Source organism: Podarcis melisellensis (assembly GCF_964234715.1).
Source record: "Podarcis melisellensis genome assembly, chromosome: 2".
Classification (NCBI taxonomy): domain Eukaryota; kingdom Metazoa; phylum Chordata; class Lepidosauria; order Squamata; family Lacertidae; genus Podarcis; species Podarcis melisellensis.
In genome coordinates this window covers 4,845,682-4,861,617 of record NC_138529.1, presented here as the reverse complement: position 1 = coordinate 4,861,617, position 15,936 = coordinate 4,845,682, and the positions used below count along the sequence as shown (strand labels likewise).

The window sequence follows — 15,936 nt, the reverse complement described above, 5'->3', positions numbered from 1 at the left end:
AAGCGCCCTGGGAGCAACAGGGTAAGATGATGTGTGATTTCTCCCAGTGAGATTGTATGGGGGACAACTATGGCTGCCAATACAGGTAATTTCTTCTGAGAAGTTAACAACACTTATGGATGGTTATCACCCACCCTTTTTTCAATACCTTCCAAACCCATCATATATTATATAAACTCTTGGCTAAGAAAAGAAAACTGCATTGCATGACATCAACTGAAACATGACTAACAAAACACAAGGCACTAAATCTGACTGGTTAATTATACGCTTTACTGTCTGAAAATAGGTCAGTGTTTCAAACCAATATCACCTTCAAGAAAAAAATGGAACCAAGATTTAAACTTATAAATCCAGGAATAACAATGTTCATGGATTTTTAATAGCATTTAATCTAATCTGATAAATGTAATCTAAGGAAAAAATGATTTTAATTATCTTTTAAGTGTTTTAATACATATTTTAGCAATCTTTTATTCACAATTTCAAGGTTTTATTTTTATTTTTAGTAAGCTGCTTAGGTTTTAGTACAAACATGGTGTGTGTGTGTGTGTGTGTGTGTGTGTGTGTGTGTGTGTGTGTGTGAAATTAATAGAATTCCTGGCAGCAGAATGACACACATTCCCCCCCCCCAATATATATGATATAGCATTGCATACATACAAAACTGGCCTTAGGAGTTCAATATAACCCTCAAAATGATACATTTATAGAGAAGGGGTCACTGTTCACTCATTTTCAAAATATCAGTTAAATGTGTAAGAACACTAGCTAAAGTGACATCAAATAAGGCAAGTATCAAATAAGTATCGAATAAGCCAAGATGCTGTACACTTTGTTTTGTTTCTTTGTTTACTGTTGATTGTAAACAGCTGTTCTAATATACTAACTTTAGCAGTAGTAATGGTACATCCCTTCCACACCCACCCAGTGACACTTGCAGCTCTATTTTGAGTAAGTGCAATGATGCATTTTTATTTATTTATTCATTTTATTTACTTATACCCCGCCTTCCCTCCCAAAGGAGCCCAGGGAGGCAAACACACAAGCAATAAAATAGTCAAGACATCTTAAATAATGTAGACAATGTTTTAGCCACTTGGAAGTAGGTGGCAAAAGAATATCAATTTTAAAAGGCAGCTCTCAGACCTTGTAAAAGTGAAACCTGTTTCTATTTTTCTGGCTAAGAATTCCATGCAAATTGATGCAAAAATGGGACACAACAGGCTTAAACAGGAACACATGTAAAAGTGGACTGATACAGAATTTGAGTGATCTGCCTGCCCCCTAGCAATTATAGAGTCAAAATTCAAATAGCAAGGATGACAGCATTCAACCACCTATCACTACACTCTATGGGCCTTCTCTACATTCAGCAAACCACCACCGTAAGTGTTTGTAAAGATAAGACAGCAAGGCCACCTGAGCTCCTTGGAGGAAGGATAGGATTTTGTAAAAATGTGATTGATGGATAAGATAAGGGCTCTCACCAGAGCACGTGGAGTTAGACTCATCTTCATTATTCCCACAGTCATTGTCCCCATCACACAGCCAGCGGTTCGGGATGCAGCGGTTGTTCTCACACTTGAAACGGTCCGAGGGGCATGTGTGCTGATCTGGAGGGTGGCAAAGGGTGGGTTCTAGCTTAGGACCTCAAAGTTCAAGACCATTCTTTTCCCCGACACACATTGCAATAACCTGAAACTGGGTTAAGAATATCCCTCCCCCCTTACCAAATTAATATACCTGACATCAGAAACACAAAGCTATTTCTTCAGTCAAGGCGATGTGCATTCTTTGACAAACTCATCAAATTCAGCAACTCAAAAGATTTGTTGTGAGATCTGTATAAATTGACTAATCCTCACACAATTTATTCTGTTTCCTAGAAAGCTGTCTTACACCAGATCAGTTGCTCATTCCTGCCTCTCTCTCTCTCTCTCTCCAGAGTCTCGGCTATAGAAACGTGTTTCCTGTCACTTGCTACCTGATTCTGATAACTGGAGACACCAGAGGTTGAATGGGGGACTTTCTGCATGCAAAGCAGCTACTCTACCACTGAGCTGCGGTCCCTGAACCACTGTTTCACTGTCCACTGTTCTGTAGATTGAGTGGTGACAAAAGGGAAGAGAAATGCATGGAAATATTTCCAGACTTTCCTACGGAACCATACGAGCAAGCAACTTGCTTTTAAATGAAAGCTCCCTCAGGAGGCAGTGGACTCCCCTTCCTTGGAGCTTTTCAAGCAGAGGTTGGATGGCCACCTATCATGGATGCTTTAGTTGAGATTCCTGTATTGCAGGGGGTTGAACTAGATGGCCCTTGGGTCCCTTCCAACTCTACAGTTTTATGGTGCTACACCTTACATCAGATAACCAATTATGTCACTGCAACACCACCTCTTGTTTTAAATGACCAGGGTCCTGGCAGTGTCCAAAGGGCAGGCAGGGGAAGGGCAGGAAGAGGAGCATGGAATACTGGCATGGATTACTTCAGGCTCCCGGGTCCCATCAGTTTTGTCTGCTTCTGCAGATGCAAAGCTAAATATGCAATCCCACACCTCAATTTCAAATCCCGATCCTTCATTTTCAGACTTCTCTATCAACTGAAAAAACACTTTGGATTGACCAAAATCATGTGAGCTGAGCCAGGGCATGCACGGTCTGTATACGCTGAGTGCAGACCTGCCCAGGGCATATGACCATCCTGACCCAAGAGAAAGCGGAACTGGTCAAGGAGAGCCCCCTGGTGTTCCCAAGCAAATACGCACGGCAGAGCTCAGGTGCCTCATCGCTGTTGTCCAGGCAGTCGTTGTCACCATCACATTTCCAGCGCTCCTGTATACAGCGGCTGTTCTTGCACGCAAACTCCCCATGCTGGCATTGAGGAGGTGGGATGTAGGATGGGTTGGCTAGACAGGGAAGAAAAAGAGGACAGTTTGATGTGGGAGAGTTTAAATGAGAGGCATTTTCCAAAGGGAAAAAGGGGGAAATGGTGTTTTGCCAAACTATATTTAGAGCCTGCTTGATGAAGTTTCAATAAATAACTAAATAAACTACAGCTCCACAGTGCAACCATCAACATATAGTATTATCAACAAGACAGTGTTTATCTGGAGATGGTACCTGACACTTTAGTAGTGGAGAACTCAAAACACCTGCAAGTGACCATTGTATGCTAGACTGTCTCTGGGAAGGTGTTAATCACACAACTGTCTGGAATCTCAAAGTAAGCTGCTTTATATAGGCTACCTTCCAGGATGCAGACAGGAACAATTCTAGGGAATGTTAAACTCTAGAAATCTCTTGACTATCGCACTTGCGTTCTGCACATTGTTACCTTGGCAGGTGACGTTATCTGGTGCCAAAATCTGGTCCTCTGCACAGGCACACCGCCTGTCTTTGGGGATGGCGAGGCAAAGGCTGCTGCAGCCTCCATTGTTTACCCGGCAGCTGTTGGAGCCAACTGCAAAAAGGATAGGGAATAAGAGAAGCTGAGCCACAGTTTCACAGGTAAGGATGCCTATGACATACAGAAGGAAGAAAAACCAAGACAGACCAGCGGAAAATGTTTCAGTGGGAGGGAAATGGAAAGAATGGTGTTTATGTAGGGAGTTCACTCTTTAATTCTGTACTTTAATCAGGTTGATCCTGGGACCTGTCTATCCCAGCACAACTCCTATTTCCTCACCCCAAATACAACTGCAATCACAGTTTTAGCTCTGGAGATTTTTGAGGTATCTGCATATATTTTTGAAACCTCCGACACCAAGTTCTTTCTCTGAGTGCTTGTTCCTGTAGTTATCAATTTCAAGCTAGCTTTTCTCTAGCATTGTTTATCTTTTTTGGTGTTGTTCTGTAAGCCTTCTTCTTCCTTACGTCCTCTCACCTTAATCCCTATACCACGGTCCCTTTGAAGGTTCTCCCAGAAGCAAGAGAGCAGCTTATTCATGAGGAGAAGCCCATGCAGCCAGGAGGCGCTCTCCAAATAACCTGTCCCCAGGGACAGGGTCAATCGCATGAGGACAGGGCCACAAAACTGGCACCCCAGGAGGAGGATACTAATTTTATGAGAAAGACCCATTTTGTGGGAAAGGCCATTTGCACAGGTTCCATTTCCAGACAGGTTATGCCCATGCCCCTGGCAGAACAATTAAAAGGAACCTTGGTGACTACAGAAGAGCAATAATAAGGCATGAAGAGTCCATTAAAGTGAAGAAACTGTTTTCCCCCGTCCGGGCTCCGGTATCTGCAGAAACGGGAGAACAGGAGCAACTAAACAGGTGACCACAAAAGGGAAACAACAAAAATACCAGATACCAGAAGCCCTTTAAGCTCTTGGGAGGTTTGTTTGCCTCTCTTGCACACTGCTAAAACATGCCTGTTTAGACAGGCCTACCCAGGTGCTTAGAAAGTTGAAGTAATTTTAAACTTGTTTTAGTATTTTAATTTTTGTATGTTTTATACAAGGGTTGTAAATTTTCATGCACCTATTTTATTGAGCAGACGATTTACTCCAATGATAGATATCTATCCACATGTTTAATATGTACAGACTTGCAGGGAACTCTAGTTAGATAGGCTGGATGTCTCCTGAATAAAAAGTTCATAGACAGGACTAAACTGTACTACATAGTCAGCCTAGGTGAACCTAGGTGGTGAACCTATGGCACGCATGCCGGGGGGGGCACTCAGAGCCCTCTCTGTGGGTGGGCACGCACGCCATCACCCCAGCACAGAGCTGGCAGAAGGCAAGGGTGGCGCATCAAGTCCTCAGCTCAACTTGGGCGGCCAGAGTGCCATGTGTATGGCAGGTCAGCGTAGGAAACTGTGCCGCAGGAGTGGGATGCGATGCCCACCGGGGCGCCGGCTCTTTCCAAAACGGGGTTGCAGCTATGCTTCGGAGTTCACTGTACCCAATTGCACAGAGGCTTCCAGAGCATATTGTGGCAATTAGTATTTGTGTGAGTGGGTTACGAAATAGCACCGGCAATGATTATGGTGGGCCCTCAGTTTCAGATGCTTCACAAGCAGGACAGTAAAGAGTCCAAATCCCCAAACTGGCCCATCTGCTGCAGCACTTTTAGGGCTGCTTTTGCTCAGACACTCCGCATGGGATGCCAGGACCTAGGAGGCACCCTCGTGGCCAGGGAGGCACAAAGGCAAGGGCCGGGTGGGGCATTGGTCCCATTCGGATATGTGACGCTGTCCCCAAGCAGGCGCTCATGTTCTCTTCAGAGGCTGGGCGTGGATCCTGGGACTTGTGTCCGAGTAGAAGTGCCTCGAATGGGGCGTTGGAGAGTGCAAAACGGAGCCCCCCCCCAGGGCATGCATTTTCCCTTCAAAAGCCTCCGCTGTGGGTGGGGAGGGTGCAGCGCTCCACACATGCTCAGAGGAGCACTGCTGCGTTGGTGGACCAACAAGAGTTCCGAGCGGCTGCCTTCCTCCTCCAGCTTCAAGGTTGAGGCTTTACACACCCTCCGTCCGGACACTCTGCGTTGGGGCAGGTTGGGGCTGGGCGAGGGAGTGGGGCTAGCACATGGGGCAGCCCCTGGGGCCCTTTCAGAAAATGGTGGCATGATGGGGGGCGCCGCTCTGCATGCGCTCAGAGAGCCAATGCCAAAAACGCTTGTTCGGGCTGGAGTTTGGATCATCTTAATGCAAACTTTTACAAGTTGTTTGTATCACTGAAAGCTCTGTTATTGTGTTTTTCTTTTAAGACAAAATACGTTGTTTTTTCTAAACTAAAACCTCAGTACTCAGCTTAAATTGTCATGTTGGCACTTTGTGGATAAATAAGTGATGCTTATTATGTCGGTCTATAAAATGTTTGCCATCACTGGCCTAGGTCAAAGTTCCTAATGTTATACCCTTTCTAAGGACCAGCATCAACTTTTGAGCAGGTTTGATGGATCAAAATGGATAAGTGATGGAAAAGTTCATCAACGTGATACTTTGCAGAAGCTGGTTGAAATGCTGCTGAATCGTAGAGACAGCCATGCGAGACACTGACATTTTGGGTAATAAGAGCCTGGTGATAAGGTTAAGAAAACATCATAACCAACAATATACTAGAAACCATAACAGTCTTGGACTGTTTTGAAGAAAATGCTGGAACTGCTGACAAAGCAGGAGACCTAATTAACACTTTGCCCTAACTAAGACTATGGACATCCATGATCTAAACCTTATGTCAGTGTGCCTATGTCGGTAAAATAAAATGGATGTAACAGATGAAAAATTCCAGTCCTGTTCCTGATGAATAGAAGATATATTCAGAGACTCCTGCTCCTTCTTATTCAACTCTCCTTTACTCACTTTCACCCAGCTGAAGGCAAAGCATCCTAGACCACAGCACTGGCTGGGTAACTATGAACTTCAATTCAAAAGTCTAGGGAACTTTAAAATATTAAGATCTTATAAGGAACTTAGAAATTCTTTTCAATTAATCAAATAGCTCTCTAAGTAGTGTGAATAATAAAACTGTAGATAAAACATAATTAAAATCCACATATTATAGCAAAATAATTATCATTAAAACACAAAATCAATTAATTTTTTTGTTATCTATATAGGTAACTAAATTATATGTCTGAGAAGGCTTACTGAAATAAAGACATTTACAGAAGGCATCTAAAGCAAAGTAGCAAGCTGATAGCATGAATCTGAGTTGGGCAAGCTCATTGATCCCACAGAGATTCAAACACCCATCCTCATTTGAATCGCTCTGCACACCATGGTACGGATTGCGACTTAGACAAAAGATGTATCTGCAAACATGGCTTTTTGCAGTTGTAAGTAACCACAGCAATACTTTGCCATGCAAAACTGCACTTAGGTTCTGCCTCAGTGCCTGGAAAAATTAAAAGATCCTTTCTGTACCACAAGAAACCAGAGGGCAGATAATAAATGAAGCACCTGTGTGTATGTCCCCTGCCTCGACTACCTGGGATCCTGATTCCCTACAGTGCCTTTCCTATTCCTGCACAGCCTACTTGGATAAGAAGCTGTCAGTGGCTGAGCTGCAAGAAACCAGCACATCCTGTGCCTGTCCTGCCACGCACCTTGCTGCTGCTGAGCATCATACATGCGGATCTCAAAGATTGGCGGACGCTCATTGCGCAAAAGCTTAACGGCCTTGGACGTCTGGTCCAAGCGATAGATGATACCGCTCCGGTACTCTGTCCAGAAAAGGAAGTTGTCATAGTGGCACAGCCCAAAGGCATGGTTCAGTTCATTACCATCATACACAACCTGCATGAGGAGGGAAAAAGAGAGACAAAAATGGGCATTTCTAGATATGCTGTCATTCTTCTTAACTAACCACCAAATACCACTCTAGTGATGCCTTTTTCAGACCCAAGATGCTGACTGCTAGAGCAACTGCAGAGGGACACAGGCTCAATTCCAGAATCTTCAGTTAGGGTTAGACCCTTGCCCTTGAAATCCTGGAGAGCTGCTGCCAGATGATGTAGGGCGATAATGAGCTAGCAATACAGTGGTCTGACTCAGTGTAAAGCAACCTCCTGTGTTTCTGTGATAAATGCAATAATGTAAATAAATATAATGTTGTATTCAGTGAGTTCTACTCAGAACGGACCCACTGAAATTAATGAACCTATTTTCATCGTGTCCACTGATTTCAGCAAATGGAATTCCATGCTGCACTATTACAAACATTGTACTTTCATCATGCAGAAATTGCTGCTCACCAGCATTCAAGCTGCAAACTGAAGTGGCTGGTAAACAGATGTTTTTGTCTCTGCAAGGGCAAACACCATTAATGTTTTGCAGTGATTATGGCAGCTGCACTAGAGTTACACGCAACCTATTGGATGGTACCTGAGATGCTACAGGGAGGTGTGTCATAAGTCCCTCCCTCCCAAAGCACCACTCTGAATGCCCCAAGTCTTCAAAATAGTATAAATCTGGATCTCCCCACTATAGGGACCCCGCCACCTTTCCTTCCATTGGGAGGCTATACCCTCATCCTTAAAGCACACACCTCCAGCAATTAAAATTTTACACTCCTCCCATCCTCCCACACTTTCAGGGGTGTGCCTTTGCTAGATATGCTACAGCTGTTAAAGCAGTTAGAGGAATATCTATTACTCTCCATATGGGTTCAAGCCCAGAGATAGAGAAAGAGAACAAATACAGCTTACAAACAACTCAGAAAGACACAAGGCAAACAGGTGCTTGAGCCTTGCATGAAATCACTGGGCAGAGAAGAGAGGGAGGCAGGTGTAGGTAACTGAAGAAAAGGGCAGGAATATGCCCCAGTGTGAGAGGCAGAGGCAGAGCTGATACTGACCTTGCGTTCTGTGCCATCCAGCGTAACCATCTCAATCCGGTCATAAAATGCATCCACCCAGTACAGCACCTTAGCCGGAATATCAAGGCTCAGTCCATTGGGCCACAGGACAGTTTTGGAGGTGATGAAGACTGTGCGGTGGGTGCCATCCATCCAAGCCTTTTCTATCTTTCCCCTCTTGCTATCTTTTGGGTCTTCCTCCCAGTCAGTCCAGTACATCCACCTTATGTATCAAAAACAAAAATAGAGGAGAAAAGAAAAACCAATTATGCTTAAGTTCTGCATCCTTTGGTTCTCCATTTTCTTCTTTTCTTTTTAACACATTAAACATTCTATAATATATTAAGAGAGAGAGAGAGAGAGAGAGAGAGAGAGAGAGAGAGAGAGAGAGAGAGAGAGAGACTATAACCCCACAGTGTACTGCATTCCTTTTCACAAAGTCCCGTCTACATTTAGCTGCAAAACCACCCAGCAAACCAGGCTACACTTTTGGCACAGAGGTTCCCAACCTGAGAGCTTTTGTCTCCTGGGGCAGGGGGCACACAGTTATCCAAAGGGGCCTGTAAAGAAGTTATCTCACCTGCCAGCTATCACCCATTTGTTTAAAGGAGAGGGGAGATTGCTTCTTTGCAGCACTTTGCAACTTTAAGGCAGCTGTCTTCAAGCATTTGACAAAGGTGTCTTTTAAGCATGTAGGCAGGTGGTGTCAGGGGCTGAGAGACACTCCCTCTGCCCACCTGCTCACTCTGAAGTTTAAAGGAGAAGGGACAAGATGCTGCTTCAAATAACTCTTTTGCAAATGGCTTTAAGACAGCCCTCCCCATTTATGCCAACTAGTGCAGCAGAAGTGGCAGCTGAGAGGACAAGTAGAGAGGCAAATGTTCAAGAGCAGAAGTTCTCTATTAGAAGATGCTGAGTGACAGGGTTCTCCTCTCCCCTCCCTTCCTCAGGAACATGTTCTCTTTAAATACCTACTTGGGCCCTGCACATCTCACTTATTCATATTAACCAAGCAGAGCATAGCTAATTCAATCCTCGCCAGATACATTGCGCTGTACTGTCTGGAAAAGCATTGCACGAACAGATACAGACACATGCAAGCTTGAAAGGTCAGGTGGAACAGCAATTGGCTCTTCTGAATGACCAGCATCGAGACTTGGAAATACTTGGAAATTAAGATTATTGAACCCTGTCTGATGAGCTGAGCAGGTGGGGTGGATGAAAGGGAGTGATGAAGAATAATCACAGCAAATATATATATACACACACACACACACACACACACACACACACACACACACACACTATTGATAATAGTGATAGGGACAAGGAAGAAACAGCTCATCTGATGGAATTAAAATTTATTCCCCCCTCTTTGCCTTTCCCCACCCACCCACTGTGCTTCCTGACTCAAGAGAGAGCGCTTGTGAGTGTGTACACATTGCAATTCCACTCCCTGCTGGGCCTGTCTGAGCAGCTCCTAAGAACAGGATGTGGCCTTTTAATCCCCCAGGGACCGGCAGCCCTAGAGACACCAGTGTGAAAACAGGATGAACTCTTGAGCTGAAGTCTTTGGGGAGTCGATGCAGCAGGAAACGAACCAAAACAATTCCCTCCTGGTGAGTGAAAACTCTCTGGCCCGTATCACATGCAAGAGGCTCAGTGAACTGCACAAACATGTGAGTGACACTATTTGGAACGTAGGGCTACAGCTCCGGACAAATCCAGGCCTAGCATAATCTAGTCAAAACAGGCCACTACTGCCAGGAATACCTTTATGTAAGACACTGAAGAAGTTGCATTCAGCAGGCAAAGAAAGGTTTGCTATTGGGGCTGAAGGTATATACTGTTATGAGTTTGCGGGTGCTAGACACCCTCAACTCCTGGATTCAGTAAATGTTAGAATTTAATCAATGCTTGGAGTGTTAAAACCAGATGTCAGACACTAGATTTAGCAAGTATTAGAATATAAGCCAGGTAAGCTTATCGTGTCCGGAAATCGCCTGGGAGATGAGCCCTTAAGAAAGACAAGACAAAGAGAGGGGACTCTCTCGCACAGCTTTTGGGAGCAGCCCCTCCTCCAGCTCTGAGTTGCTTAGAAAGACAAAGGCCAGAGTTTGAAGTAGAGTCCCACACAGCCCCACACAGACTGTAAAAGGAAACCAGGGGACACAGGTGGCGCTGTGGGTTAAAGCCTCAGCGCCTAGGACTTGCTGATCGAAAGGTCGGCGGTTCGAATCCCTGCTGCGGGGTGCGCTCCCGCTGCTCGGTCCCAGCGCCTGCCAACCTAGCAGTTCGAAAGCACCTCCGGGTGCAAGTAGATAAATAGGGACCGCTTACCAGCGGGAAGGTAAACGGTGTTTCCGTGTGCAGCTCTGGCTCGCCAGAGCAGCGATGTCACGCTGGCCACGTGACCCGGAAGTGTCTTCGGACAGCGCTGGCCCCTGGCCTCTTAAGTGAGATGGGCGCACAACCCCAGAGTCTGTCAAGACTGGCCCGTACGGGCAGGGGTACCTTTACCTTAGTGTTTAGGATTGGGCTTTCAATGTTGACCATGATGTGAGCTAGGAGAAAAAAGGTTGCAGTCTGGTAATGGTGGAAGTCTGTAAAATGCAGCAAGCTAGAGAGATGGTCAGAGTCATGGCTGATGACTGTTTAAATCCAGGGCTGCAGCTATGGGAGAAGCAAGACCCTCTTTGTTTATGAATGCTGTGAACCCTTCCATCAGTCGCAGGTTGTATATATGTATAAATAAACCACATACAGTGGAACCGTGATTGTGGAACGCGTCAGAAGTCGAATGTTTCAGCTTTCGAACGACGACAACCTGGAAGTGAATGCTTCCATTTTCGAACGCGCCTCAGAAGTCGAATGTCTTCTGAGGCACGTTTCTCTATTTTCTCCATTGCAATTACCACCTGGCAATTGTGCCTTGGTTGTTGAATGTTTCGGAAGTCGAACAGTCTTCCGGAACGGATTACGTTCAACAACTGAGGTTCCACTGTATTGTAAAGACACCATAGACTCCATTGTGCCTCGCTTCCAAAAGAAAACACAGACCTTGGGTAAGTGTGCCTGGAACCCCTGAAATTTAACTCTGCTCAGAGACTGGGGTGGGGTGCAACAATACTTCCCACAAGCTTGGAGGTGTTCAGCCTATCTTATTCCTCTTGGCCAGCTTGTTTATTTAATTTATATCCCATCTTTCCTCCAAGGAACTCAAGGTGGTGTGATTCTCCCCTTCCCTATTAGAACAATTATGTGAAATAGGTTAGGCAGAGAATTCAACTGAAGTTTGGATTACAGATGCTGTGCATGCCCACTTTTTGCTTTGCATCTCTGTTACATTCCCATCCTTATTAAACAGCAGCCAAAATTAGGCTCCCATTGGAATGGCATGGTGACACCCACCCATTCAAGGGGTCCACCACAATGGCTCGAGGATGAGTCATCTGTCCTTCAATCAGAGTCTTCCTGGTCTGTGCAGCCTTTGATAGCCGGGCAACACTGATTGTCTTCTTGGGCCCATCGTCAGTCCAGTAGAGGTTGTTCCCCATCCAGTCCACAGCGATGCCTTCCACATTGTGAATGCCTAGAAGGAGTTAAAATCAACAATCATGCTCAGCAAAAGCAAGGCAGGCAGATGGGGACGCATCAGAAACCGAGGACTGAAGTGAAAGTGACAGGGCCATATGAATGGTGCCATGTACTCCGTTGGTTTGATTTCTACTGAAACAGACAAGGCACGAGGCATGATGGACACACATGTGCAGACCACACCTACTCTGCAAAAGATGCAGAGAGAGAGATTCAGCAGCAGAACACAACATTCAGGTTGGTACCCAAGAAAAAACATAAAAGAAATCTACGCGTGAAAATAGTACAATCTGTGCTGTGCTGTGCACTTTTCTGACACCCACCAGCTGGCCTACGTTCTGAGCAAAATTGTGTACCAAAATCCAAATTCTACCCTTTCTTGTAAGTAGGCACTTGAACCTCGCTCTCTCTACTCCAAGCCCCACACAGACTGTAAAAGGAAACCAGACCAGCACCTAGCATACTGAAGCAGACAAGTGCCTGGATAAAAGGGGTACATACCATCTTTCAGGATTGTTTCCCTGTCCGTTCCATCAATCTTCTGTCGCCCAATCAGGTAGCTGGTGGTGTCAGCAAAGTAAATGAAGCCAGTCTCTGCATGGAAATCCAGGGCCCTGGGGTTCATCAAGTTTTCAATGGGGATCATGTGCTCATCAGGAACTTTGGCCCCCATGTCCATCCCACGGATGATGCCTGGCCGACCTTTGCCATAAACAAGGAACAGCTCGTGCTCTGGCTCTGGAAAATGACAATGGGAAGCATCAAAACAACAAAGCTAGACTAACTTTGATTTGCACTGAAGCTCATCTAGAAGCTTGGGCACTCCTGTCTTCCACAATGACCAAACTAAAACCAATAAGAAGAGCCCTGCTGAATAAGCCCAACTGTCCATCTAGCCCACCATCCTGTTTTCCATGGCAGCCAACCAGATGCCTTTGGGCAGCCTACAAGCAAGGCATGAAGGCAACCGTCACACTTCCCCTGCTGCTCCCCAGCGACTGGTATTCAGAGGCATATTTGCCTCTTAAAACTTGGAGACTGCATATAACTATCAAGATCTGTAGCCACTGACAGGCTTATTCATCATTTGTTCAATCTCCTTTTAAAGTCAGCCTCCGTATGGTGCATCTAATTTCCACCTACAACCACGAAAAGACAAGCAGTAGTCATCTCTATTCTTGAAAACAAGAGAGGACCAGAGCTAGTTTCCGCTTGCTAAGTCAGAAAGCAGCTATCTGAAAACAATGTCACCTGCATATATTTGAACTTCTGTTTTGATTCCTCAAGTTCATTTCCTTGTTGCAAACTCTTGCATATTTTGCACTGGAAGACTGCATAGCTGCAAATTCTCTCCCATGCTGCTTAAAATCGTAAGCAAGCAATAGCTAAACACCAGCCCTAGAGAGCAAATAATCCAACATACAAAAAAAAAAAAAAAAAACACCCCATACATTTGGAGTCATATAGTTCAATTGGCTTATATGCTACAATTACATTTGGCATGTTTGGGTAAGAACAGAAGGATGGTTAAGGGCAAGTAGCTGGCCATGTGACTGCATAGTGCACGAAGCAATGCCTGTAAAGAGAGGTAGAAAGTTGTCCACGTTTTGGGACAACAATCCCTTAAGTGGAATGCATCACGTGAAATTATTTTACTGATCTGCATGTGGAAATCACAGTCCTAATGTTGCTAGGATGGGGGGAAAGAGAGGAATTTTAAAATTATACATTGGGAAGCCTCATAGGAGCTACAGGGCAAGGCACTGTGACCCTCGCTCCATTTACTGTCTTTCAGCAATGCTGCCCCCATATCCACAAGCTCTTGCTCAGAATCACGAGGACCACTGAGCATTTGTTCACTCGGGCTGCTAAGCGTTTTGCCTTCCACTTCTAAACTTAATCTGTTTGTGCCTAGTCTACAGCCAAGGAAACCCAGCCAACTGCTTGGTCTTCAGCCTCTAGGGCATAGTCAGTATCTATGAGACTGAAGGAAACCTGGAGGTCAGAAAGGTTTGCAGGTTCTGGCCTTTTCCATTGAACTGAAGAAGGAGGACAGATGCTTGGTGACTAACAGCTTTTCACACTGTGGTATTTATCTGGCAACCCGTATCCCTTCTTGTGCAAGGATTTTTCCTGGCCTAAAACCAACCACAAGTTGGACTCTGGACCAGCAGCTTTATATCCACAAATAGATTGGCTCATACAGTACATCTGTCACATTGCATCATCTGGTATTCCGGGAACTCTAGCTGGGGCTGATTTCGTGTGTGCCTCTGCTCCCTTGCACCCAGATCACATAGGCAGTAGTTCAGAGGTCATTTGGGGCTTTTCTTTAGTGGAGATCTGATGGTGGCAGGATGCCTGGGTAGGACCTTTGCCTACTACTTCATGTATGGAATGTTAAAAGCATCAGCTTCCCATAAGGAGAAGAGCCATTAGGCCATAAGCCACAGGCTCATGAAATAATGCTGGCACATTCAGGACACACACACACACACACCAATCCAGAGAGAGAGAGCTCAGTGGGGAGATCTGGGCTCCCAAGTGCCCCTCTAGCACTCCCTCTGTGCTGCTCTTCCTCCAGGCCAACAGGGAGCTTGGGGCCAAGACTTATTTCCCCACAAGGCTGTCATGGTGGGTTTGCTAGCACCAATCAGGATACAAATGGACAATGCTGTGATGATAAAATGGTGCTACCTTCTGACTCCTGCATAATATATTTGCTTATTTTGCTGGAAAGCCATGCTATGGCACAGGGTGAAGTGGTGGTGGATTCATCCACAGTTGGTCCAACTCCGCAAAAAATACTCAAATCTTAGGATTCTGTCATGAGTTTCCAAGTCTCTCCCCTGTTTCTTTGCCCTGAATAAATTCGCCAGTCATTGGTCCCACTCTCGACTTTGCTTCTGCCGCCATAATGTTCCCTATTTGTCAACAGGATGCACAAGTGACCCTGTCTCACCAAACACCTTTGTATAATATATGCTGGCTGACCACCATGATTCACAGGGGGAGACCATTCAGGCAAATTGTTGCCGACTAAAACTGAAAGGCAAAGCTTCCTCCCCACCTCACCCTCCCGGCCTGGCCTGGCCCCACCTCACCCTAGACTCAGTGTCTGCAGGCCACTTACTTTTGCAAGACTTTCCATCGCTGCCTAGGCTGAATCCTGACCGGCACCGGCATGTCCGGGTCTTGTGGCTGTTTCCAAGGAGGCAGATGTCAGAGCAGCCACCTGGTTTGCCAAACTGGTCCTGTTCACAGGCATGACTCCTCACTGCAGCAACAAAGAAAAGTCCATACAGTTTATTAACTACACAGCCTACACCTTTTATCTTCCACTGTGATTCTTAAAACCATCCGTGAGCATGCACTTGACATGCCCCAAGTATGAACAGCAAGGTCATATTGGAGAAGTGTCAAGTGTATGATGGTCTGTATGTGTTTATATCTATCTATCATCTATCTATCATCTATCTATCTATCTATCTATCTATCTATCTATCATCTATCTATCTATCATCTATCTATCTATCTATCATCTATCTATCTATCTATCTATCTATCATCTATCTATCACCTACATTTACATCCAACAATTCTTCTACTGTAGAACCAAAGGCAATGTTGTGCATGTGGATCCCAGGGAGCCACCCATCCAAACAGGGACCAAACAAAGGCCTGCTTAGCTTCAGCAAGATAGCTGCACCAAGTGCTTTCAGACTCTACTGTAGAAATCATGCACAGGTGCTTTAGAAATAATAATAACATCATCAAAAACAACTGTAGGATTCCCTATAGATGTATCAATCTGGATTTATATCACATCCATTCACATTATTTATAGTTTATATTAGAGGTCTATGATCTTCTGACTTCAGTCTGACCTAAATTCAAATGTGCATGGCTTGCAGATAGATTTATACGAAGTTTTTGTCAATCACACGAAGTCAATAGTGTGTCATAAAGCTGGGGGTGGTTTCAATTAGATGAGATCTTGCTATCAGCTAAAAAGAAATTGGGATA

The 15,936-nt window shown here is 45.0% G+C and overlaps 1 protein-coding gene across 5 annotated transcripts in view; it reads right to left on the bottom strand.

The window, feature by feature from the left end:
* LRP1 (LDL receptor related protein 1) overlaps positions 1 to 15,936 on the bottom strand; it is a 314,457-nt gene that overhangs the window by 111,136 nt on the left and 187,385 nt on the right. For all 5 annotated transcript variants that reach the window (XM_081900693.1, XM_081900695.1, XM_081900694.1 and 2 more), the window contains 8 exons: positions 15,044 to 15,187; positions 12,412 to 12,648; positions 11,725 to 11,905; positions 8,314 to 8,536; positions 7,064 to 7,253; positions 3,340 to 3,465; positions 2,771 to 2,911; positions 1,491 to 1,616 (listed from right to left, as the gene is read on the bottom strand). In XM_081900693.1, the coding sequence (XP_081756819.1) occupies positions 1,491 to 1,616; positions 2,771 to 2,911; positions 3,340 to 3,465; positions 7,064 to 7,253; positions 8,314 to 8,536; positions 11,725 to 11,905; positions 12,412 to 12,648; positions 15,044 to 15,187 (1,368 nt within the window). The remainder of the gene's footprint in view (positions 1 to 1,490; positions 1,617 to 2,770; positions 2,912 to 3,339; positions 3,466 to 7,063; positions 7,254 to 8,313; positions 8,537 to 11,724; positions 11,906 to 12,411; positions 12,649 to 15,043; positions 15,188 to 15,936) is intronic.